The 26,200-nt window shown below is 39.6% G+C and overlaps 2 protein-coding genes across 2 annotated transcripts in view; one reads left to right on the top strand and one right to left on the bottom strand.

Annotated features, from left to right (window-relative positions):
* The window catches only part of IL1RAPL2 (interleukin 1 receptor accessory protein like 2), a 636,713-nt gene that overhangs the window by 27,270 nt on the left and 583,243 nt on the right, over positions 1-26,200 (top strand). The gene's annotated exons all lie outside the window — the stretch shown is intronic.
* On the bottom strand, positions 106-2,103 carry LOC113931178 (testis-expressed protein 13B). The gene is made up of 3 exons (XM_035725716.1): positions 1,645-2,103; positions 1,270-1,538; positions 106-292 (listed from the first exon to the last, which is right to left on the bottom strand). The coding sequence occupies exons 1-3, from the start codon at positions 2,101-2,103 to the stop codon at positions 106-108; spliced, it is 915 nt and encodes a 304-aa protein (XP_035581609.1).

Genomic DNA, 26,200 nt, shown 5'->3' with positions numbered 1-26,200 from the left:
ATTCTGGTGGTGGTTTGGGAGAGAGAATCCCTCAGGATGGCACCACACTGGTCGGTGGTCTAAACCAGTAAACGCTCTGGGCACTATCAGTTGCTGACTCACCTCTTAGGCAGTGGCAGGAGTTTCCAGTTCTGCCACTGGGGATTGGGGAGGGTTCTCCTGTTGTGGAGCTAGACAGCCATAGCAGTCCTTGTCTGCAACTGGTGCTGGTGTCCCCTGTTTGTAGACCTGAAGGATTTTCTTAGGGATGGCAAATCTCTGCTGTGTTGTAAGCCCAAGGTTAACTATAGGCCTGTTTAGATCATTTCTCACAATATAACTTGATCAGAACATGAAAAAGCTTCCCGTCCAGTTCATTCCTGGAGACTCTTGGGATGCAGGAATCCTCACTATACCCATAACTCTCTGATACTCCTCCCCAGCCAGTTCCGACATTTTCTTTGACAGTCTATGGTTTGCAACTGCTCTTCTGGTGCCAATTTCTGACTTGGAAATAATCTGGTTGCCCAGAACAGGAACCCACTCAAGTTAGCTTAAAGAAAAGGGGATCTGTGTAGAATGTATTTTCATGCAGCACAATCGCAGGAAGTGGAAAAGTGGTCATACCACCACTCTCTCCATCTCTGGGGTTGCAGGATCAACTCCTGTGCTGTTTCTCTGTGCTTGTCTGCTCCCTGGGACCCCATTCTGGCATTCTCTAAAAGACACCTGGCTTCTATAAAGCACACAGTTCTGCTCCCTGACAGCCAGGACCAGGCCTGACTGTGGCCTCGGTATTCATGACTCTGACCAGGGCCCCAACTCCAAATGACCCATTGTTTCCTTACCCAACACCACCCTGACTATGGAATCTGCTTCTCAGTTCAGACTCTCTAGCGTGAGAAATCTGCTTCTCTGTTCAGACTCTCTCAGTTATGGGTCAGATGTCCACTCCTGCTCCAACCATATACAGCCTAGGTGGGGAGAGGGGTGGGTTGCCATATATATGGCTGCTCGGGTCCACCAGATACTAGGGTTGGGGAGGGAGACACATACTAAGAAACTGTGGTGCTTCTGGGGTGTGGAATGCTAATGCTCTGGAACACAAAAGGGGTCATCAAAGTAAGTCTCTGTCTCTCTATATTTTACCCTCCAACTACCCAATCTACACCCTCCCGAGCCACCACCCCATACCCCACCTCCCAGCCTACTTTTCCACCTTTCTTGCAACCCCCTTGCCCTATTTGCCCACCCTCCCTTTCCCCCCACTCTTCCCCAACCCTTCCCTACCTCTCCCCCTCCCTCTGCCCACCAGAGGTGTAATTTTTCTGCTCCTCAGCTCCAGGAAGGTGGACAGGGCCTCTACCCAGCTTCTTGGTGGCCTCTGCCCCTTCTGCATCCTTTTGTCTTCTTCTTCTTCCTGTGGTACCAGCAGCAGAAGTAGCAGCAGCCCCTGCCTCCTCCTCCTCTTCATGTGCTCCTTCTGTTCCAGCCCCACTGCCAGTGGCCAGGCCTGGCTCTTCTGGGATCTGGGTCCGCTTCCGCGGAGACTCCAGTTCCTGGAGAGAAGTGGGCAGGATTAAGACCTATTCTGGGGGCAGTGAGGGTGTGGGGCAGGGAAATGGGGCCAGGAGATGGGGCAGGGACCAATCAAGGTAATCTTACAGCCCGGAGGAGCCTCCACCTCAGGAGGTCGCTTTCCTTTCGCATCTCTGCCATGTTTGCTTGTGTCTGTCGCAGCTGAAAGACTGACTCCTTGCGCTCCATCTCCCGCTGTGCTGTGAGCTCCTTTAGGTGTGAGGCCAAGGCCTCTGCAGCAGACTTATGCAGTTTGGTGAAGTCCTGCAGCCAATGCACCCTGTGCCCATGTAACTGGCTCTGCCTGCGGGCAAAGCGCATGCCCAGGGCCAGGCTGCTCCAGGCACAGGCGTCTTTGGCCTGGCTGGGCACTGCGCTGTCCTCCAGGATGTCCCTGAGCTTGTTCTCCACCTCCTCCCAGGACAGGGATATATTCTCAAGATAGAACTCAGGGCCTTTCGTGTGCCCGGCCATCTTCTCATTGATGAAGGCCACCACATTGTTGTGCTGGAACCCAGCACTGCGGTCCTCCGGATTCAAGGCCATAATGGCTGAGGGCCTTAGGGGCTTGGCTGGTTCTGTGGGATAAATCAACCAGTTTCTCTTTCCTCTCCCCTTTAGCCGTCCCCACTCAGTCTCTTCCCATGCAATCGGCCTGCCCCGCCCTGCCCCACCCCTCCTCACCCTCCTCAGACCCTCATAAAGACCCCCTCACCGAGTGGCTTGCCCTGCCATAGTACACGTTGGCCTCGCTTCTCTAGGTGGCGTTAGAGAAGAAGCAGACCTACCTTTCTCGCCTACCGTACCAAAAGAGAAAGCGCACCTCTCTCCTTTTAGGGGCTCCGAGGAAAGGAAATCGCAAGGCCAACCCTCGAGGCTTTTATCCTGGGACTGTTCCAACTTCCAGAGACAGTGGGGGTGGGAGGGAATGTGTAAGGAAGGTTCCTCCTAGACTCCGGGACATAAGAGAACCCACTACATTGTTGAAAGTTGTTGAAGGCAGGAAAACAACAGGAGTGGTCAGAAGACAGAACTAAGAATATATCAAGAACAAAAAGTTTCATCCCCCAATCTCCACCCCCACCATAATGGTTTGTTCCACATCATGGGCCCCGACCTTCCCGGCGGTGGAATGTTCTAGAACAGGAAAAAGCACCCCCCCCCCCGCCCCCCGCAGGAAAATTCTGTATCTCCTATTTCAGACGCTCCTGAACTGGAATATGAAGGTCAGCAAATTTTTTATGTAAAGGGCCAGGTAGTAATCATTTGAGGCTTTGTAGGCCAAAGATCTCTGTACCAACTACTTGTAGCCTAAAAGCAGTCATAAAAAATACTTGAAGAAGTAAGCATGGCTATATTCCAGTAAAACTATGTATAAAAATAGGCAGCTGGGAGGATTTGGCCTGTAGTTTGCCAACTCCGGGTCTAGACTCATATTTCCTGCATATCCCAAAGATATCCAAAGTCCAAATGTTCACCCTGTCCACCTAGAGATGATTCTCCCCCATATTCCTATGTTCAGTATGGAAACCTCAAAATCGTCAAAACCACTTGCCTTTAATAACATAGCTAATTGGTCCCCAAGTCTTGTTGCTACTGCCTCAGAAACTTCTATTGACATCCATTCCCGTTTAGAGAATGCCCGCATTGCCTCCTAAATAATCTCCCTAAATTTAATCTCTTTCTAACTCCTAATCTTTCCTAGTATCGTGCTACTTTCAAGCTTAAAAATATTTGATGGCTTCCTGTGACACATTCCTTGGCCTAATATTAGAATCTCACTTTAGTCTACCTTTCTAATTTAACTCTCTTCATTCTCTTTTCTGTGCCATCATTTATGCACTGAAGGGACTGGCCATGCAGAGATACATTCATTTTGGGTTTTAATTTATTTTTTATTTGAAAAAAATCAGAAATTCATTATTATATGGGAATTATGTTTTGTTCTATGAACTACATTGAAATAGATAACATTTCTTCTCTAAGGGTCTTGTGTCAGAGAGAAAAGAATAATGTATCAGGCATCAAAATATTACTTAAGAATGTGGTTAAATCCCAGAGTTTTAAATCCCACTGTTTTAGCTCTCTTTTTATTATTTTATTTTATTTTATTTTTTGAGACTAATAAACTTTATAAAGTAAAGGTCCTCAGAGAGTAATTTCCAAAGTTTGACATTTGGATGATTTCTGTTTCTGGCACATACAGAAAAGAGGCTCAATTTATCCTCCCAAGTGGGGAAAAAATAAATAAAAGAAAATATTTAACCAACAGTTCAGAGGACATTGGCCATCAGAGAGTGAATGACAATGGTCTCTGAGAAATGGGAAACAAATTGAGCTCTACCGTTCTCTCAGCTTAGTGCCTACTGATAGTTTCTATGGAATGACACAGGAATGTGGAACACAGGAGATTACATAGGTTGAAGAGATGGATATTATTGAGTCCAGAGAAACCACAGCAACAAGAATTTACAGAAAAAGTAACCAAGAACAGAGAACTGTAGAGAGCAAGAATTCCACAGGAATGCATGACCAATAATATAGAGAATAATGAACAAACTAATCCAATTTCAATATCCCTCTTCAAATATCTCTTTTTAAAATGTTATTTTTTTTCCATTTCAGTTTGTGTATTTTAAATTATTAGTCTTAAATGGAAAGGGTTCATGTTTTGGCTTGTTCAACAGTGACTTCTGTAGAAAGATCATTCAGAAGATAACATAGAAATTGGAATGGCAAGGAGAGAGCAGAGATACTGGAGTCAGGGAGACCCATTAGGGGGATGTCACAGTAATTCAATATGTAAACTAAGGCAGTGGATGTCAGAATGGAGAGAAGAGTGTAGAGAGCTCTTTGGTTGATAGAATTCATAGGAATGTTAGAGACAGGGATGAGAAAATTAGGGCAATTCCCAGATTTCTGATACAGGGAACTAAATAGATAGTGATGCTGTAGACTTAAATGGAGAATGAAAGAGAAGCTGTTTGGGAGGGAGTTCACCTGTACACATATTGATATTGAGATAGCTGTGGGACATCCTAGTAGAGATACCCCACAGGCAGTTAGATATGAGTCTAGTACTAAGGAAAGACATCAGGGCTGGAGATACAGTATCGAAAAATGGAAGTTGGGTTCCAAGTAGTGGTTGAAATAATTGAGGGGGAAGATACAGAGCAAGAACAGGGTGCTGAGGACAGTTCTCTTCTTACCACTCTCCACTCTCAGTGATGGTTTTATAGCAGCTGACCTGCTTACTCCTTGGCCACCTCTGCTTCTGGCCTCAGAACATTTTTTTTTACCCTTTTTTATTCTTTCCATAACACTGTAAACATGGACTTCAGCTTGTGATCACTTGTATCTGTATGCTACTGTTCTTCCATTTCTGCTTATAAATACTTTTGGAAGATTAAAATAAGTCATTTTTTTAAGTTTTTACTTAAATTCCAGTTAGTGAACATACAGTGTAATATTAGTTTCAGGTGTACAATAGAGTGATTCAACACTTCCATATATCACCCAGTGCTCATCACAACTGCACTCCTTAATCTCCATCACCTATTTCACCTGTCCCCCAAACTGCCTCTTCTCTGGTAACCATCAGTTTGTTCTCTATAGTTAAGAGTCTATTTCTTGGTTTGTCTCTCTCTCTTCCCCACCCCATGATTGTTTGTTTTGTTTCTTAAATTCCACATATGAGTGAAATTATAAGGTATTTGTCTTTCTCTGACTGACTTACTTCGCTTAGCTAATACTTTCTAGCTCTATCCATGGTGCTGCAAATGGCAAGATTTCATTCTTTTTTATGGCTGAGTAATATTTGATTGTGTGTGTGTGTGTGTGTGTGTGTGTGTGTATCACATTATTTACCCATTCATCAGTCTGTGGACATTTGGGTTATTTCCATAATTTGGCTATTGTAGATAATGCTGCTATAAACATCAGGGTGCTTATATCCCTTTGAATTAGTATTTTTGAATTCTTTGGGTAAATAACTAGTAGTACAATTGCTAGAGCATAGGGTAGTTCTATTTTTAAATATAAGTAGTTCTATTTAGGTAGTTCTATTATAAATTTAAATAGAGGAGGAACCTCCATACTGTTTTCCAGACTGGCTGCACCAATTTGCATTCCCACCAGTAGTGCTAGAGGGTTCCTTTTTCTCCACATCCTTTTGTTTCTTGCGTTGTTGATTTCAGCCATTCTGATAGGTGTGAGATGGTATCTCATTGTAGTTTTGATTTGCAGTTCCCTGATGATCAGTGATGTCTACTGCTCATTTTTTAAATTGGATTACTCATTTTTTGGGTGTTGAGTTTGATAAGTTCTTTATAGAATTTGGATACTAATCCTTTCTCAGATATGTCATTCGCAAATATCTTCTCCCATTCCAAATGTTGTCTTTTAGTTTTGTTGGTTGTTTCCTTTGCTGTGCAGAAGATTTTTATTTCAATGCAGCCTCAATAGTTCAATTTTTGCTTTTGTTTCCCTTGCCTCAGGAGACATATGTAGAAAGAAATTGGTATGGCCAATGTCAAAATGGTTATTGCCTGTGTTCTACTCTAGGATTTTAATGGTTTCCTGTTTCACATTTAGTCTTTAATCCTTTTTGAATTTATTTTTACATCTGGTGTAAGAAAGTGGTCCAGTTTCATTCTTTTGCATGTTTCTGTCCAGTTTTCCCAACACCATTTGTGGAAGAGACTCTCTTTTTCCAACTGAATGTTCTTGACTGCTTTGTTGAGGATTGACTGTATAGTTGTGGGTTCATTTCTGGGTTTTCTCTTCTGTTCTATTGATCTATGTGTCTATTTTGTGCCAGTACCATACTGTTTTCATCAATACAGCTTTGTAACATAACTTGAAGCCTGGGATTGCAATCCTCCAGCTTTGCTTTTCTTTTTCAAGGTCGCCTTGGCTATTCAGGGTCTTCTGTGGTTCCATACAAATTTTAGGATTGTTCTAGCTCTGTGAAAAATGCTGATGGTATTTTGACAGTGATTGTAGATTGCTTTGGGTAGTATAGACATTTTAACAATGTTCGTTCTCCAATCCATGAGCATGGAATGTCTTTCCATTTCATTGTGTCATCTCCAATTTCTTTCATCAGCGTTTTATAGTTTTTAGAGTACCAGTCTTTCACCTCTTTGGTTAAGTTTATTCTTAGGTATCTTGTGGTTTTTGGTGCAATTGTAAATAGGATTGATTCCTTAATTTCTCTTTCTGCTGCTTCATTATTGGTCTATAGAGGTGCAACCAATTTCTGTATGTTGATTTTATATCCTGTAACTTTACTGAATTGCATCAGTTCTAGCAAATTTTTGTAAGAGTCTTTCAGGTTTTCATATAGAGTATCATGCCATCTGCAAATGGTGAAAGTTTGACTTCTTCCTTGCTGATTTGGGTGTGTTTTATTTCTTTTTGTTGTCTGACCACTGTGACTAGGACTTGCAGTACTATGTTAAATAACAGTGGTGAGAGTGGACATTCTTGTCCTGTGCCTGACCTTAGTGGAAAAGCTCTCAGTTTTTTTTTTTCCCCATTGAGGATATTAGCTGTGGCTTTTTCATGTATGGCCTTTATTTTGTTGAGGTTTGTTTCTTCTAAACCTACTTTGTTGAGAGTTTTTATCATGAATGGATGTTGTAGTTTGTCAAATGCTTTTTCTGCATCTTTTGAGAGGATCATGTGGTTCTTATCTTTCTTTTATTAATGTAGTGTATCAGATTGATTTGCAAATATTGATCCACCCTTGCAGCCCAGGAATAAATCCCACTTGATTGTGGTGAATGCTTCTCTTAATGTAGTTTGGATTTGGTTTGCTAGTATTTTATTAAGAATTTTTGCATCCATGTTCATCAGAGATATTGGCCTGTAGTTCTCTTTTTTAGTGGAGTCTATCTGGTTTAGGTATCAGGGTAATGCTGGCCTCATAGAATGAATTTGTATGTTTTTCTTCCTTTTCTATTTTTTTTGGAATAGTTTGAGAAGTATAGGTATTAACTCTTCTTGAAATGTTTGGTAGAATTCTCCGATGAAGCCACCTGGCCCTGGACTTCCATTTGTTGGGAGATTTTTTTATGACTGATTCAATTTCTTTGCTGTTTATCAGTCTGTTCAAGTTTTCTATTTCTCCCTGTTTCAGTTTTGGTAGTTTATATGTTTCTAGGAATTTATCCATTTCTTCCAGGTTGTTCAATTTGTTGGCATATAGTTTTTCATAATATTCTGTTATAATTGTGTTCTGTGGTGTCAGTTATTATTTCTCCTTTCTCATTTGTGAGTTTATTTGTTTGGGTCTTTTTTCTTTTTTATAAGTCTGGCTACAGGTTTATCAATTTTATTGATTTTTTTTCACAGGACCAGCTCCTGGTTTCACTGATCTGTTTTATTATTTTTTTTAGTTTTTATATCATTTATTTCTGTTTTATTATAATCTTTTTTATTTTAATTATATATTTTAATTTATTATTATTATTATTATTAATTATTATTTATATTATGCTCAATTAGCCAACATATAAGTATATCATCAGTTTTTGATGTAGTGTTCAACGATTCATTAGTTGCATATAACACCCAGTGCTCATCACCACTCATATACTTCTTAATGCCCATCACCTAGTTAGACCATCTCCCCACCCCCTTCCCTTCTGTAACCCTCAGTTTGGTTCCTGGAGTCCAGGGTCTCTCATGGTTTGTCTCCCTCTCTGATTTCTTCCCATTCAGTTTTCCCTCCCTTCCCATGTGGTGCTCCATGCTATTTGTTATGTTCCACATATGAGTGAAACCATATGATAATTGTCTTTCTCTGCTTGACTTATTTCACTTAGCATATATATTTTTAAAATATATTATTTTAGGGGCGCCTGGGTGGCTCAGTTGGTTGGGTGACTGCCTTCAGCTCAGGTCATGATCCTGGAGTCCTGGGATTGAGTCCCACATCGGGCTCCCTGCTCAGTGGGGAGTCTGCTTCTCCCTCTGACCCTCCCCCCTCTCATGTGCTCTCTCTCTCATTCTCACTTTCTCAAATAAATAAATAAAACCTTAAAAAACTCTAAAATATATTATTTTATTATAACTATTATTTATTATAATCGTTATTATTTCCTTCCTTCTGGCTTTAGGCTTCATTTGTTCTTTTTCTAGCTCTTTAGGCTTAATGTTAGGGTGTATATTTGAGATTTTTCTTCTTCTTGATGTAGGTCTGTGTTGCTATAAACTTCCCTCTTAGGAATGCTTTTGCTGCATCCCCAATTTTTTGGACAATTGTGTTTTCATTTCATTTCTTTCCATGTATCTTTTTGTTTATTTCTTCTTCAGTTTCCTGTTTGACCCGTTAATTGTTTTTTTCAAAGATTTTATTTATTTATTTGAGAGAGTGTGTGTGTATGAGTGAGAGGGAGAGAGAATCAGAAGCAGACTCTGCACTGAGCACAGAGCTTAGTGTGGGGCCCAAGCCCACAAATACGAGATCATGACCTCAGCTGATACCAAGAGTCAGACACTTAACCAACTGAGCCACTCAGGCGCCCCTGACCCATTCATTGTTTAGTAGCATGTTGTTTAGCCTCCATTTATTTTTGGTCTTTCCAAATTTTTCTTGTGGTTGACTTCAAATTTCATAGTGTTATGGTCAGAAGAGAAGCGTGGTATGATCTCAGTCTTTTTGTTTTTGTTGAGGCCTGATTGTGACCTAATATGCTATCTATTCTGGAGAAAGTCCTATGTGCACTTGAAAAGCATGTGTATTCTCCTCTTTTAGGATGGAATATTCTGAATATATCTGTTAAGTCCATCTGGTCCAGAATGTCACTCAGAGCCATTGTTCCCTTGTTGGTTTTCTGTTTAGATGATCTGTCCAGTGATGTAAGTGGGGTGTTAAAGACTCTATTATTGTATTAACAATTAGTTCCTTTTATGTTTGTTATTAGTTGTTTTATATATTTGGGTCCTCCCATGTTGGGTGCATAAATATTTACAATAGTTAGATCTTCTTTATGGATTATCCCCTTTATTATGATATACTGTCCTTCTTCATCTATTGTTAAGTGTTTATTTTAAAGTCTAGTTTGTCCAATATAAGTTTTGCCCCTCTGGCTTTCTTTTGATGTCCATTTGTATGATAAATGTTTCTCCATCTCCTCAATTTCAATATTCAAATATCTTAAGGTCTAAAATGAGTCTTGTTTAGGCAGCATATAGATGGATCTTGTTTTTTTTTATCCGTTATGACACCCTATGTCTTTTGATTGTAGCTTTTAATCTATTTATATTCAGAGTAATTATTGATAGATATGTATTTAGTGCCATTTTATTACTTGTTTTGTTGTTTCTGGAGATTTTCTCTGTTCCTTTCTTGTTTTTGTCACTTTTGGTCTTACCTTTCCACTCAAAAAGTCCCCTTTAATATTTCTTGCAGGGGTGGTTTAGTGTTCACAAACCCCTTTAGTTTTTGTTTGTCTGGGAAACTCTATCTCTCCTGAATGATAGCCTTTCTGGATAGAGTACTCTTGGCTACAGATTTTTCTCATTCAGCAATTTGAATATATCATGTCACTTTTTTCTTGTTCGCCACGTTTCTGTTGAGAAATCTCCAGCTAGCTTTATGGTTGTTCCCTTGTAAGTTAAGGATTTATTTTGTCTTGCTGCTTTTAAGAATTTTTCTTGATCACTATATTTCATAAATTTAATCCCAATATATCTTGATGTTGGCCTACTTTTGTTGATTTTGATGGGAGTTCTCTGTGCTCCTGAATGTGGATGTCTGTTTCCTTCCCCAGGCTCAGGAAGTTTTCAGCTATTATTTCCTCAAATAAATTTTCTGCCCCATTTTCTCTCCTTTTTCTGGGACTCCTATAATATGAATGTTACTATGTTTTATGGAGTCACTGATTTCCCTAAGTCTGTTCTCATGTTCCATAATTCTTTTTCTTTTTTGTTCAGCTTTCTTATTTTCCATTATTTTGTCTTCTATATCACTGATTTGTTCCTCTGCTTCGTCCATTCTACTGTTCATTGCATCAAGCCTATTTCCAATCTCAGTTATTGAATTCTTAACCTCTGACTGATTTCTTTAACTGTTTTATCTCTGTGGTAGTAGTCTCCCTGTTGTCTTCCACTCTTTTCTCAAGTCCAGCAAATATCCTTATAATTGTTGCTTCAAATTCTCCATTAGGCTTGTTACTTATATCTGTTTCACTTAAATCTCTGCTATGGCCTTATCTTGTTCTTTCATTTGGGATGAATTCCTCTGTCATGGCATTTTTGTCCAAGACTCTGCCTTCTTCTCTGTGTTAGAAAAGCCAGTTATGTTTCCTGCTTCTGAGAGTAATGGCGTTATGAAGAGCTCATGTAATGCCCAGGGTCTGGCACATCAGGGTGTGTTTCCCATGTGTACTGCATGTGCTCTGCTGTTGTGTTCTGGCTGCTCTTTCCTTCAGACCATCCATCTATAGAGGCTCTTCTGGCCTGCACTTGGCAGTGTTTGGTCCTTGGCAAGAATGTGGTGAATTTAAACTAGGTGTGCTCTGGTCTGCTTGTTAAATGAGACCTGACACTTCTTCCACTAGAACTGAAGCCCTGCAGAAATCTCTGATAAGGAGATGTAGTGTGGGCTGGGGTTTCTGCTGGTCTTCTGGGGAAGAGGCCTGCTGCACTGGGATTGAGGCAAGCTTGACTGAGAAGAACAGATCCACCAGAGTGTAAGGTGTTGGGGCTTGGTGTAAGCAAGTTAGGCAGCTGGTCTTGGTGCTGTGCTGTTTCCTACAGGTGGCTCTGTGTTTATGCTGAGGGGCTGGGGAGGGAAATGGCACCAGCCAGCTTGTTTGTCCCCAGAGGGGCATCTCCATGAATGCTGCCTCTCAAAGATGTGTTCCAAGAAGAGCAAATATCTTCCTGCTGTGTGTCCCAGGCATTTTTCAGATTGCTGTTTCCACATTGCCCACCTCCAAGTTATTTGCCTTCCTTCTCTCCAAGAGCAATGCAGTGCCCTCTCGGCTCTATCCCAGCCAAGCCCACTGACCTTTAAAACTCCAGGCTTTAAGCCTCACCGGTTGCAAGAACTCATGAAAATCAGCCCTTCTTGTTTTTCCAGGCAATGACTTTAGGGAAATGTTCTCCTTGTATGTTCCTCTTTGAGCTCTACTCTCTCTTGCCCTTCTCTGTGACCACAGCTCCCTCTCCTCTACAGCGTCTGCAATCCACTTCTCCCCTAAAACATGTCTCTGTATTTCCTACCTTCTTTGATGTGGTTTCTTCTCTCTTTTTAGTTGTGGAGTTTGTTTTGTAAATATCCCAGTTGACTCTGTCACCATCTTCTATTCTCCTGCTAGTAAGTCATCTCTTTTGGAGAAGAGAAAATGAAGACAGGGAAACCTGTTAAGATGCTACTTGAATCATGCAGACAAAACATGATAACAGCTTGAACTGTGACAGGACGTAAGTGAGATATCAGATAAGGAAAGAATTTTGAAACAGAATTAACACAACTTGTTAAACAGTTGCATATAGGGAATAAGTATGGGGAAGTGGAGAGGAGGATGATTTTGAGGCATCTGACTTGAGAAACTAGGTGGTGTGATTAGTGATACCTCTCATCATAATAAATATTATAGGAGAAAGAGCAGACTATAGGGAAGAGATAATAACTTCAGTTTGGGATTGATAAGTGCCTTCATGACAATCATATGGATATACTTGGCTAGACCTTAGGAGAGAGTACAGAACTGGAGAAAAATCTTATAGGCCTGGATGTCATTAGCACTTAGTTTGTGGTTGAAACTTAGTGCTAGAACACTTAGTGCTGGAGATGAATGTTGGAGGGAGAGAAGAACATAAACAAACAAAACAGAAGAAGGAATCATGAGTCCTGGAGGAAGATGGGAAACTTTTTTGGAAATAGATTGAGGAAGAAAAGACAGTAATATAGTAATAAGGAATGATTAGAGAAGTAGGCAATCATAAGAGAGATATCTTAGAACTAAGAAGAGATTCAGAAAGTTGAAGGAAAATTTTTCAAGTGTCAAACAATATACAGAGGTCAGATAGGACAAGGGTGAACAAGAAGCCATTAGATTTGGCTAATAAGATATCCTTAGTTAGATTAATGATAGAAATTCAATAGAATGATGGGGCAGAAGCCAAACAGTAGTGGGTCATAGAGTGATGTTAGAGCATCATGCAGAAATTTTGAATGTTGACAAGTCTTTCAAGATCTTTGATAGTGACAGCTATAGTGAGTAGGCAGGAGTCAGAAGCTAGATCTTGGTGTCATAGGGTATGACAGCTTAGTTGCTAAGACAATTAACATATAATTTCAACACAAAGACAAGAATAATACTCTGGGATCTACTGTATGGGGAGGAAGATAACCATTTATAAAGAAAACTGTGCTTTTGAAGAGTTTGAAATGAACTCAGGCAATAAAGCAAAACCTTTGTGAATACTATAGGAATAATTACAAAACAACATATTACCAGATATAAAAATATCAGTGTGATATAAATAAGCAGTGAAGAAGTAAGAAATAGTTATTAGAGTCAGTGAGATTGGTTGAGGAAGACTTTCTAGAGGAAGAGTTTTGTTTCTGTTTTTAACAGAAACAACAGGGTTCTCCATAGATTTCCGGAGTATTTTGGTTGTGGTATGATGTGAAGCAGATCGATTCTCTTAAAGTTCTCTTCAACCAAACAATAAAGCAGGGGTCACTCATACCATGTTGGGGATGATGGTGATAGCAGGGAAAGTTTTGAATTTACTTTGATTATTTCCTTACCTTTACTGCATCTCAGTCAGTTATTGGCAGACAGATTTTGAACTAGCTACTTGTACCCTTAGGTGGCAGATTGCTGTTACTTTCCTTGAGAATGGTTACTTGAACTTACTTCTGGGAAGATCAGTAATTCTCAATTATCTATGAATGCATTATCATATATATATATAATTTTTTCTTGATTAGGTACCTGACTTAAATGCTCAAACCCCAAATAAATTATACTTTGTTTTGAATTCAAGGTACATGATATTTTGATGATAAAATTTTATCTTAAGCAAGTAGTTTTTAGAATATATATATATAATTTCTACTGTAACCTGGTTCATTGGCTGCTCTCTTTTTAAATAACAATAGAAAACAAAACATCTTGATTTATATTACAGTTTGGCTTGGGAGTCAGTAGATAATATATTAATAGTGGTGATGATGTTATAAAGGGTTAATTTTTATTGAGCACTTACCATGAGCTAGGTACTGTGCTGTGTCTTAAATGAACTATCCCATTGTTGCAAGACAATTCTCCATGGGTCTCTTGCACTTCTGCATGTTTTATGAGCAGAGGCATTCACTATCTCTTTCCCCGGATTACCTTTTCAAGGATTTATATATAGAGAACAGTCACAAAAGCTAGAAAATAGTGTCTTTCGCCAGAGCAAAGGGCAGGTTTGCTTAGCCTTGGAAAATATAGATAGTGGCTCCCTTTGGAGGGAAGGGCAGGCATGCTTATGACCCATTATAAAAGATTTGTGTATCCTAAACTTGGGATTCTTCTACTTTAATGCAACCCACTGCTTGTACAGGTGTCATCTGGCCCTCTTTGTATTGTCCTATAGGGATTGTTAGGGAAGCATCACAAATGCTGATACTTTGGCTACTTTCATCACTGTAAATAATTAACTATCTGTTTCTGACTCAGTAGTCTCTTGTCTTCTACCAATACTCATGAAACTGTCAGCCTAACTTGTTAGCTTGCAAGTATGGTAAAATCACATATCCTCACAGTTCTTAACACTTGTGTAATATAATAATCTTTTATGGATAACTCTTCTTTAATCTTCATTTTACATATGCAAAAATGAAGCTCAGTGACCTGTCCAGAGATTCATAATTAAGATATGAGAGAGCTGGGATTTGAACCGAAAACTCTCTTCCTTCAGAGGCCACATTCTCAAGCAGTGAGCTACTCAGATCCAGTTCAGTTCAAGTCTGTGGGTTGACCTTTTTTCTGAATGCATCATGAACCATACAGAAAATATGTTTGAATAATCCTGGGTTGGAGATAATCAGTGTCATGCCAAAGCCTGAGTGTTCACGTCAGCAGGAGAGAACAGTTAAAGAAGTATTCTCTGTTTATACCTCCAATAAATCCTTGTTTGTTTATTAATCAATTTTCTGCCTAATAGAAAAAATGTACATAAACTCAAACCTAGTATATTGACATTCTTATAGACTAGAGATATCATCTTTGAATGATGACACTTTTTGTTTAAAAAAACTGAAAAAATAAAAAACTCTAACTCTTCACAACTCTAGATAAGATTATTTTCTTGTAGACTAAAAAGGATAAAAGTGAGTTTTTCAAAAGATCCCGTGTTTCCCCAACTTACCATAGCACAGATATTTTTGTTGTTTGTTTTTTGAGGTCTCCCCATTGGGACAAGTCCCTTTTTTTAAATTTTAATTCTAAGATAGTTAACATGCAATGTTACATTATTTTCAGGTGTACAATATAGTGATTCAACAGTTCTACTTATTACTCAGTGCTCATCAAGATAAGTGTACTCTTAATCTCTTTTACCTATTTCACCCATGCTCCCACTCACCTTCCCTCTGGTAACCATTTGTTTGTTCTCTATAGTTAAGAGTCTGTTTTTTGGTTTATCTCTTTTTTCTCCTTTGTTCATTTGTTTTGTTTCTATTTTTATTACAGCATTATTAAATAGCACAGATATTTTTATGATTGTATTAAGTTTATATCTGTTTTACCATATATATAAGCAACACGGCACATAGCAGATGTTCAATGAATGTCATTTGAATGTATCTGAAATGTTGCAGCTCTTCATAAAAATGATAATATTAAGAAATTGATCAGAGCTTTGGCCGTCCTGCTCTTTTTTAAAGGCTTTTATTTTTTAGAGATGTTTCGGATTCACAGCAAAATTGAGAGTAAGGTACAGAAATTCCCCATATACCTCTTGCCCCCACACATGCATACCCTATTATCTGCATCCAATGCCAGAGTGAATATTTGCTACAATTGATTAACCTACATTGACACATCATTATCACCTAAAGTCCATAGATTTCATTGTGGTTCACTCTTGTACATTCTGTGGATTTGGATAAATGTATAATGGCATGTATCCATCATTATAGTATCATACAGAGTATTTCACTGCCCTGAATGAATAGGTGTTCCACCTATTCATCCCTCCTCCCAACCCTTGGGAACCACCGATCTTTTTAGTATCTCCATAGTTTTGCCTTTTCCAAATGTTATATAGTTGTAATCCTACAGTATGTAACTTTTTAAGATTGGCTTCTTTTACTTAGTAATATGCATATAATGTTCCTCCATAACTTTTCATGGCTTGAGAGCTCATTTCCTTTTAGCACTTAATAATATTCCATTGTGTGGATATACCACAGTTTATTTACACATTCATCTACTAAAGGATATCTTGGTTCTTCCAAATTTTGGCAATCATGAACAAAACGTCTGTAAACATCTGTGTGCAGGCTTTTATGTGGACAATATTTTTCCACTCCTTTGGGTATATACCAAAGAACACAAATGCTAGATCATATGGTAAGGGTATGTTTAGTTTTGTAAAAAAAAAAACAAAAACAAACAAACAAACAAAAAAACCTGCTAAACTATATTCCAAGTGGCTGTACCATTTTGCATTCCCATCAGCAAAGAATGAGAGTTTCTGTTGCTCCACACCATCACTAACATTTGCTGTTGTCAGTGTTCTGGATTTTGGCCAATCTAATTAGGTGTACGGTTGAGGCTCATGTTTGTTTACATTTGCATTTCCCTGGTGATATATGATATACATCTTTTCAAATGTTTATTTGCCACCTGTGTATCTTACCTTCTTTGATAAAGGTCTTTGACCTATTTAATTTTTTGTTTGTTTTCTTATTGAATTTTTAAAATTCTTTGTATATTTTGGATAACAGTCCTTGATTAGATGTGTCTTCTAATATTTTCTCCCAGCCTGTTGTTTGATTTCTAATTCTCTTGACATTGTCTTATGTAGAGAAGAAGTTTTTAATTTTATTAGCTTTCTCTTTTTTTAGTTTTTTTATTATGTTAATCACCATACATTACATCATTAGTTTTTGATGTAGTGTTCCATGATTCATTGTTTGCATATAACACCCAGTGCTCCATGCAGAACATGCCCTCTTTAATACTCATCACCAGGCTAACATATCCCCCCAAACCCCTCCCCTCTAGAACCCTCAGTTTGTTTCTCAGAGTCCATAGTCTCTCATGGTTAATCTCTCCCTCCGATTTCCCCCATTCATTCTTCCCCTCCTACTATCTTCTTCTTTTTTAAGCAAATAATACATTATATGTTTAAATATAATACAGATCAATGATTCAACAGTCTTGCACACTTCACAGCACTCACCATAGCACATACGTTCCAAAATGTCTATCACCCAGCCACCCACACCCCACCACTCCAGCAACCCTCAGTTTGTTTCCTGAAATTAAGAATTCCTCATATCAGTGAGGTCATATGATACATATCCTTCTCTGATTGACTTATTTCACTCAGCATAATACCCCCAGTTCCATCCATGTCATTGCAAATGGCAAGATTTTATTCTTTTTGATGGCTGCATAATATTCCATTGTATGTCTATACCACATCTTCTTTATCCATTCATCTGTCGATGGACATCTTGGCTCTTTCCACAGTTTGGCTATTGTGGACATTGCTGCTATAAAATTCAGGGTGCACATACCCCTTCAAATCCCCACATTTGTATCCTTGGTGTAAATACCCAGTAATGCAATTGCTGGATCATATGTTAGCTCTATTTTCAACTGTTTGAAGAACCTCCATACTGTTTTCCAGAGTGGCGGCACCAGCTTGCATTCCCACCAACAGTGTAGGAGGGCTCCCCTTTCTCCGCATTCCCGCCAATATCTGTCATTTCCTGAACTTGTTAATTTTAGCCATTCTGACTGGTGTGAGGTGATATCTCATTGAGGTTTTGATTTGGATTTCCCTGATGCCGAGTGATGTTGAGCACATGTTCATGTGTCTGTTGGCCGTTTGGATGTCTTCTTTGGAGAAATGTCTGTTCATGTCTTCTGCCCATTTCTTGATTGGATAATTTATTCTTTGGGTGTTGAGTTTAAGAAGTTCTTTATAGATTTTGGGTACTAGCCCTTTATCTGATATGTCATTTGCAAATATCTTCTCCCATTTTGTCAGTTGTCTTTTGGTTTTGTTGACTGTTTCTTTTGCTGTGCCAAAGCTTTTTATCTTGATGAGGTCCCAATAGTTCATTTTTGCCCTTGCTTCCCTTGCCTTTGGCAATGTTTCGAGGAAGAAGTTGCTGCGGCTGAGGTCGAAGAGGTTGCTGCCCGTGTTCTCCTTTAGGATGCTGATGGACTCCTGTCTCACATTTAGGTCTTTCAACCATTTTGAGTTTATTTTTGTGTGTGGTGTAAGGAAATGGTCCAGTTTCATTCTTCTGCCTGTGGCTGTCCAATTTTCCCAATACCATTTGTTGAAGAGACTGTCTTTTTGCCATTGGACATTCTTTCCTGCTTTGTCGAAGATAAGTTGACCATAGAGTTGAGGGTCCATTTCTGGGCTCTCTATTCTGTTCCATTGATCGATGTGTCTGTTTTTGTGCCAGTACCATACTGTCTTGAAGATGACAGCTTTGTAATAGAGCTTGAAGTCCAGAATTGTGATGCTGCCAGCTTTGCTTTTCTTTTTCAACATTTCTCTAGCTATTCGAGGTCTTTTCTGGTTCCATACAAATTTTAGGATTATTTGTTCCATTTCTTTGAGAAAAGTGGATGGTACTTTAATAGGGATTGCATTGAATGTGTAGATTGCTCTAGGTAGCATTGACATCTTCACAATATTTGTTTTTCCAATCCATGAGCATGGAATGTTTTTCCATTTCTTTGTGTCTTCCTCAATTTCTTTCATGAGTATTTTATAGTTTTCTAAGTACAGATTCTTTGCTTCTTTGGTTAGATTTATTCCTAGGTATCTTATGGTTTTGGGTGCAATTGTAAATGGGATCGACTCCTTAATTTCTCTTTCTTCTGTCTTGTTGTTGGTGTATAAAACTGCAACTGATTTCTGTGCATTGATTTTATATCCTGCCACTTTACTGAATTCCTGTATGAGTTTTAGGAGTTTTGAGGTGGATTCTTTTCAGTTTTCCACATAAGGTATCATATCATCTCCAGAGTGAGAGTTTGACTTCTTCTTTGCTGATTTGGATGCATTTTATTTCTTTTTGTTGTCTGATTGCTGTGGCTAGGACTTCTAATACTATGTTGAATAGCAGTGGTGATGGTGGACATCTCTGCATGTTCCTAACCTTAGGGGGAAAGCTCTCAGTTTTTCCCCATTGAGAATGATATTCGCTGTGGGTTTTTTATAGATGGCTTTTATGATATTGAGGTATGCACCCTCTATCCCTATACTCTAAAGAGTTTTGATCAAGAAAGGATGTTTTACTTTATCAAATGCTTTTTCTGCATCTATTGAGAGGATCATATGATTCTTGTTCTTTCTTTTATTAGTGTATTGTATCACATTGATTGATTTGCGGATGTTGAACCAACCTTGCAGTCCAGGGATAAATCCCACTTTCTCTTGGTGAATAATCTGTTGGATTATTGGTGTACTGTTGGATCCTATTGGCTAGTATTTTGGTGAGAATTTTTGCATCCATGTTCATCAAGCATATTGGTCTGTAATTCTCCCTTTTGATGGGGTCTTTGTCTGGTTTTGGGATGAAGGTAATGTTGGCCTCATAAAATGAGTTTGGATGTTTTCCTTCCATTTCTATTTTTTTGGGACAGTTTCAAAAGAATAGGTATTAATTCTTCTTGAAATGTTTGGTAGAATTCCCCTGAGAATTCCATCTGGCCCTGGGCTTTTGTTTCTTGGGAGATTTTTGATGACTGCTTCAATTTATTAGTGGTTATAGGTCTGTTCACGTTTTTTATTTCTTCCTGGCTCAGTTTTGGTAGTTGATACATCTCTAGGAATGCATCCATTTCCTCCAGATTTTCTAATTTACTGGCACATAGTTGCTCATAATATGTTCTTATAATTGTTTGTATTTCTTGGTGTTGGTTGTGATCTCTCCTCTTTCATTCATGATTTTGTTGATTTGGGTCATTTCTCTTTTCTTTTTGATCAGTCTGGCCAGGGGTTTATCAATCTTGTTAATTCTTTCAAAGAACCAGCTCCTTGTTTCGTTAATCTGTTCTACTGTTCCTTTGGTTTCTATATCATTGATTTCTGCTCTGATCTTTATGATTTCTGTTCTCCTGCTGGGTTTAGGCTTTATTTGCTGTTCTTTCTCCAGCTCCTTTAGGTGTAGGGTTAGGTTGTGTATTTGAGACCTTCCTTGTTTCTTGAGAAAGGCTTGTATTGCTATATACTTTCCTCTCTGGACTGCCTTTGCTGTATCCCAACGATTTTGAACAGTTGTGTTTTAATTTTCATTGGTTTCCATGAATTTTTTTTAATTCTTCTTTAATTTCCTGGTTAACCCATTCATTCTTCAGTAGGATGCTCTTTAGCCTCCATATATTTGAGTTCTTTCTGACTTTCCTCTTGTGATTGAGTTCTAGTTTCAAAGCATTGTGGTCTGAAAATACGCAGGGAATGATCCCAATCTTTTGGTACCTGTTGAGGCCTGATTTATGACCTAGGATGTGATCTATTCTGGAGAATGTTCCATGGGCACTAGAGAAGAATGTGTATTCTGTTGCTTTGGGTTGGAATGTTCTGAATATATCTGTGAAGTCCATTTGGTCCAGTGTGTCATTTAAGTCTTTATTTCCTTGTTGATCTTTTGCTTAGATGATCTGTCCACTTCCTTGAGGGGGGTATTAAAGTCCCCCACTATTATTGTATTGTTGTCGATGTGTTTCTCTGCTTTTGTTATTAATTGCCTTATATAATTGGCTGCTCCCATGTTAGGGGCATAGATATTTACAATTGTTAGATCTTGTTGATTAGACCCTTTAAGTAGGATATAGTGTCCTTCCTCATCTCTTATTACAGTCTTTGGTTTAAAATCTAATTTGTCTGATATAAGGATTGCCACCCCAGCTTTCTTTTGGTGTCCATTAGCATGGTAAATGGTTTTCTACCCCCTCACTTTCAAACTGGGGGTGCCTTTGGGTCTAAAACGAGTCTCTTGCAGACAGGATATCGATGGGTCTTGTTTTTTAATCCAATCTGATAGCCTCTGTCTTTTGATTGGGGCATTTAGCCCATTTACATTCAGGGTAACTATCGAAAGATACGAATTTAGTGCCATTGTATTGCCTGTAAGGTGACTGTTACTGTACATTGTCTGTGTTCCTTTCTTGTCTATGTTGCTTTTAGGCTCTCTCTTTGCTTAGAGGACCCCTTTCAATATTTCTTGGAGGGCTGGTTTCGTGTTTGCAAATTCCTTTAGTTTTTGTTTGTCCTGGAAGCTTTTTCTCTCTCCTTCTATTTTCAATGACAGCCTAGCTGGATACAGTATGTTGGCTACATATTTCTCTCGTTTAGTGCTCTGAATATATCATGCCAGTCCTTTCTGGCCTGCCAGGTCTCTGTGGATAGGTCCATTGCCAATCTAATGTTTCTACCATTGTAGGTTACAGATCTCTTCTCCCCAGCTGCTTTCAGGATTTTCTCTTTGTTTCTGAGACTCTTAAGTTTTACTATTGGATGTTGGGGTGTTGATGTATTTTTATTGATTTTGAGGGGGGTTCTCTCTGCCTCCTGGATTTTGATGCCTGTTTCCTTCCCCAAATTAGGGAAGTTCTCTGCTATCATTTGCTCCAATATACCTTCTGCCCCTCTCTTTCTTCTTCTTCTGTGATCCCTATTATTCTAATATTGTTTTGCTTTTTGGTATCACTTATCTCTCGAATTCTGCCTTTGTGATCCAGTTGTTTATCTCTCCTTTTCTCAGCTTCTTTATTTTCCATCATTTGGTCTTCTATATCACTAGTTCTCTCTTCTGCCTCATTTATCCTAGCAGTTAATAGCCTCCATTTTTGAGTGCACCTCATTAATAGCTTTTTGGTTTCAACTTGGTTAGATTTTAATTCTTTTATTTCTCCAGAAAATGTTTCTCTAATATCTTCCATGTTTTTTCTCGCCCAGCTAGTATCTTTTAAATCGTCATTATGAACTCTATTTCTAGCATCTTACCAATGTCTGTATTGATTAGGTCCCTGGCAGTCAGTACTGCCTCTTGTTCTTTTTGTTGAGGTGATTTTTTCCATCTTGTCATTTTGTCCAGAGGAGAATAGAGGAATGAGAGAACAAAATGCTAACAGGGTAACAACGTCTCCCAAAAATACACTAAACAAATCAGAAGAGACCTGAAACCGGGGTAAAAGAAAGGGAAAGAAAGAAAAAAAAAAAGAAAATATAAAAACAAACAAACAAACCAAAAAACCGAATATGATCAAATATGATCAGGCTGGTGCATAGATCATTGCCCCACACTAGATTTTGGGCATATTTTGGTCTGTTAGAATGTGTCTCCCAAAATTTTAAAGAAAGAAAAACTTACGTATGTACAAAAGTAAGGGTTATTATGATGAAGGGATGGGATATGACTGTAAAGATGAAAATTATAAGACTTTATAAAAGGAATTGATAAGAAGTTGTCTTAAAAAAGAAAGAAGAGGATTTAAAAAAAATGGAGATATTGTCATCAGGCAGGAGACTAGAATAAAGCCATACACCACAGATTTAGGGTATATTTTGGTCTGTTAGAAGAAACTGTATCCCAAAAGTTTAAAGAAAGAACAACTTATATATATATACCAAAAATAAGGTTAACTACTGTGAAGGGATAAAATATGACTTTAAAAATGAAAAATAAAAAAGATTGTTTTAAAAAAGCGATTGATAAGATGGTTGAAAAAGGGAAAAAGAAAACTTCAAAAAAAAAAAAGAAAAGAAAGTTAAAATATTAACTTTGAAAGACTAAAGAATCATGGGAAAAAAGCCATGGATTCTTTGTGCAGTATTCCCCTAGCACTGGAGTTCTGCTGTTCTCACTGGTTGGTAAACTTGGTCTTGGCTGGCTGTTCTTGCTGATCTTCTGGGGGAGGTGCCTGTTGCCGTGGTTCCCAAATGTCTTTGCGGGAGGTGGAATTTCCCTGCCTTTGCCGGTCGGTGCTAAGTAATCTGCCCAGGTTTCATCTCGGGAGCTTTTCTTTCCTGCAAGCTTTCCATACAGCTGTGGAGGATGATAGTGAAAATGGCGGCCTCTCAATCTCCACCCCGGAGGAGCTGAGAACTCGGTGCCCCACTCCTCAGTGCGCCCCCAGAGAAAAGCAGTCAATCACTCCCATCTCCTCGGTCTCCAGCCGCACTCCGTGCTCACCCGGCCAGTGACCGAGCATTTCTATCTCTGGCACACAACCCCAAGTGGAGTCTCCAAACCCAGCAGAGTCCTGCGGTGCACACCAGCACCGCTCCTCCCGGGGAGGAAGGGGAGTCTCCCCAGATCTGCCACTTGTTGGGTCCCTGCTGGAGGAGCAGTGGCCCGACTATGCCACAGATCACAGTTTATGGCAACCCCAAGCTGAGAGCCCGCTCCCCGGCTCCGTCTTTGCAGCCGGCTTCCCCGCTCTGATATCTGGGAGCTCTGCCGCACTCAGGCACCTCCGGTCTTTCTGTGACCCCAAGGGTCCTGAGACCACACTGTTCCAGTGAGGGTTCCACCCCTGCCCCGCTTAGCCACTGGAGTGACGTCCCTCAGCAGAGCCGACTTCTAAAAGTTCCGATTTTGTGCTCCTTTGCTCTATCACTTGCCGGTAGTGGCTGATGGAGGCCCCCTCCCCTACTGTCTATCCTCCCAAATATAGCCTCGGATTCACTTCTCCGCACGTCCTACCTTCCAGAAAGTGGTCGCTTTTCTCTCTTCATGTATATTTTAAATCCTGGATCTTACTTTTCTTTTCAGGGAACCCAAGATTGATCAACATTTTCCCTTAGAAATACTTCTGGGATAAAAGTATAAATTATGACCTAAAGTAGCTAACATGAAAATTTTGGAATAGAAAGTGAGGTTTATTCATAAATTTGTAAATTATTTTGTGCTGTGCATATTAACATTATTCTCTAAATGTTATCTTTACACATCTACATTTCTTTCTATGAGCTTCCCCAAGTATGAATGGATAACCACAAGTTAGTTTGGTTGTTAACCCATAGGAACATCAAGGTTTGAGAGTAGCCAGAGGCTAACAGCCAAAACCTTGGTTCTGATCTTCTAACCAGCTATATGGGCTTAACTGAATTATTTGTCCTCTCTGTGTCTACATTTTACTCCTCTGCAAAGTGTAGATGAAACTTAACCTGTACAATTTCCTGGATTATTGGCAGAATTAAGTAAGATAAGAGATGTGGAAGTACTTAAAAGATTAGAAGTGAATGCAATTGTAAGGCCCTTCTGTAATATCATTGCAAATGCCCTTTGCTCATATTGAGCCTGAATGTTCTCCTTGTCTTCCTCAGGATGTGAAGGGACGTCAGAAAAAAGGTAGAATCCTCATTGTTGCACATTTGCCAGTTTGCCTCCTCAAACTTGCACAGCTCTAATTCTACCTAATGAAAGAAAAGTAACATTTCTAGGTCCCAGTTGCAGGAAACATTTTAAATAGCACTGGCCTGGGGCATTTTTCTAAATAAAATCTAAATAATGCAAGATTGTTAGCGGGAACTGTGCCAGGGCTGGATTACACAACTAATAAAAATGAACCTGAGTCTTAGAATGTCAGGCAGCCTTGATCATACCAACCCCAGGTCAGTGGTGGAGACAGTAGGACTCACACATGGCCTTGTCTTTGAGTTCCAGGGACCTTGGTCATCATCAAGCACTTTATACTGGGGCTTGTTCATGGGTTAACAAGCAATTTGTTAGAAGCCTTTCACATGCTAGAGACCAGAGCAAAAATGAATTCATGCAGAGCCCAAGCCTAAGGTTTTTGTGGGTGAGAGAGAAAACTGAAACATTTTCTCTTTCAACCCATCAGCCATCCCCAGTTTGGGTTTCCTGCCCTCATCCCCATCCCAGCTTAATGAAGGTGCTGTTGGCATGGCCTGCATAGTTTATAATTTGGAGGGGTTGGGGAAGGAACACATAAGAGTATCTTTTGTCTTTTGTCCCTGGAAAATTTACCTAGAGGCCTGGACTTTATTATAGAAAGCATTTGTCTAAGAAATTCCCAGAAGTCTTTTGTTTTTTTAAAGATTTTATTTATTTAATTGACAGAGAGAGACAGAGAGAGAGGGAACACAAGCAGGGGGAGTGGGAGAGGGAGAAGCAGGCTTCCCGCCGAGCAGGGAGCCCGATGCGGGGCTCGATCCCAGGACCCTGGGACCATGACCGGAGCTGAAGGCAGTTGCTTAACCAACTGAGCCACCCAGGCGCCCCAGAAATTCCCAGAAGTCTTAATGAAACTTTTTTTTAAATTTTTTTATTGTTATATTAATCACCATATATTACATCATTAGTTTTTGATGCAGTGTTCCATGATTCATTGTTTGTTCATAACACCCAGTGCTCCATGCAGAACGTGCCCTCCTCAATACCCATCACCAGGCTAACCCATCCCCCTACCCCCTCCCCTCTAGAACCCTCAGTTTGTTTTTCAGAGTCCATCATCTCTCATGGTTCATCTCCCCCTCTGACATACTCCCCTTTTCTCCCTCTCCTGTTATCTTCTTCTTTTTCTTTTTTCTTAAAATATGTTGCAATATTTGTTTCAGAAGTACAGATCTGTGATTCAACAGTCTTGCACAATTCACAGCGCTCACCGTAGCACATACCCTCCCCAATGTCTATCACCCAGCCACCCCATCCCTCCCACCCCCAACCAATCCAGTAACACTCAGTTTGTTTCCTGAGATTAAGAATTCCTCTTATCAGTGAGGTCATGTGATACATGTCTTTCTCTGATTGACTTATTTCACTCAGCATAACACCCTCCAGTTCCATCCACGTCGTTGCAAATGGCAAGATCTCATTCCTTTTGATGGCTGCATAATATTCCATTGGGTATATATACCACCTCTTCTTTATCCATTCATCTGTCGATGGACATCTTGGCTCTTTCCACAGTTTGGCTATGGTGGACATTGCTGCTATAAACATTGGGGTACACGTACCCCTTTGGGTCCCTACATTTGTATCTTTGCGGTAAATACCCAGTAGTGCAATTGCTGGATCGAACGGTAGCTCTAATTTCAACTGTTTGAGGAACCTCCATACTGTTTTCCAGAGTGGTTGCACCAGCTTGCATTCCCACCAACAGTGTAGGAGGGTTCCCCTTTCTCCACATCCCCGCCAACATCTGTCGTTCCCTGACTTGTTAATTTTAGCCATTCTGACGGGTGTGAGGTGGTATCTCATTGAGGTTTTGATTTGGATTTCCCTGATGCCGAGTGATGTTGAGCACTTTTCCATGTGTCTGTTGGCCATTTGGATGTCTTCTTTGGAGAAATGTCTGTTCATGTCTTCTGCCCATTTCTTGATTGGATCATTTGTTCTTTGGGTGTTGAGTTCAAGAAGTTCTTTATAGATTTTGGATACTAGCCCTTTATCTGATATGTCATT

This window comes from Zalophus californianus, chromosome X (genome assembly GCF_009762305.2).
Source record: "Zalophus californianus isolate mZalCal1 chromosome X, mZalCal1.pri.v2, whole genome shotgun sequence".
NCBI lineage: Eukaryota > Metazoa > Chordata > Mammalia > Carnivora > Otariidae > Zalophus > Zalophus californianus.
The sequence above is the reverse complement of the archived record's forward strand: the minus strand, read 5'-3'. Positions and strand labels throughout refer to the sequence as shown.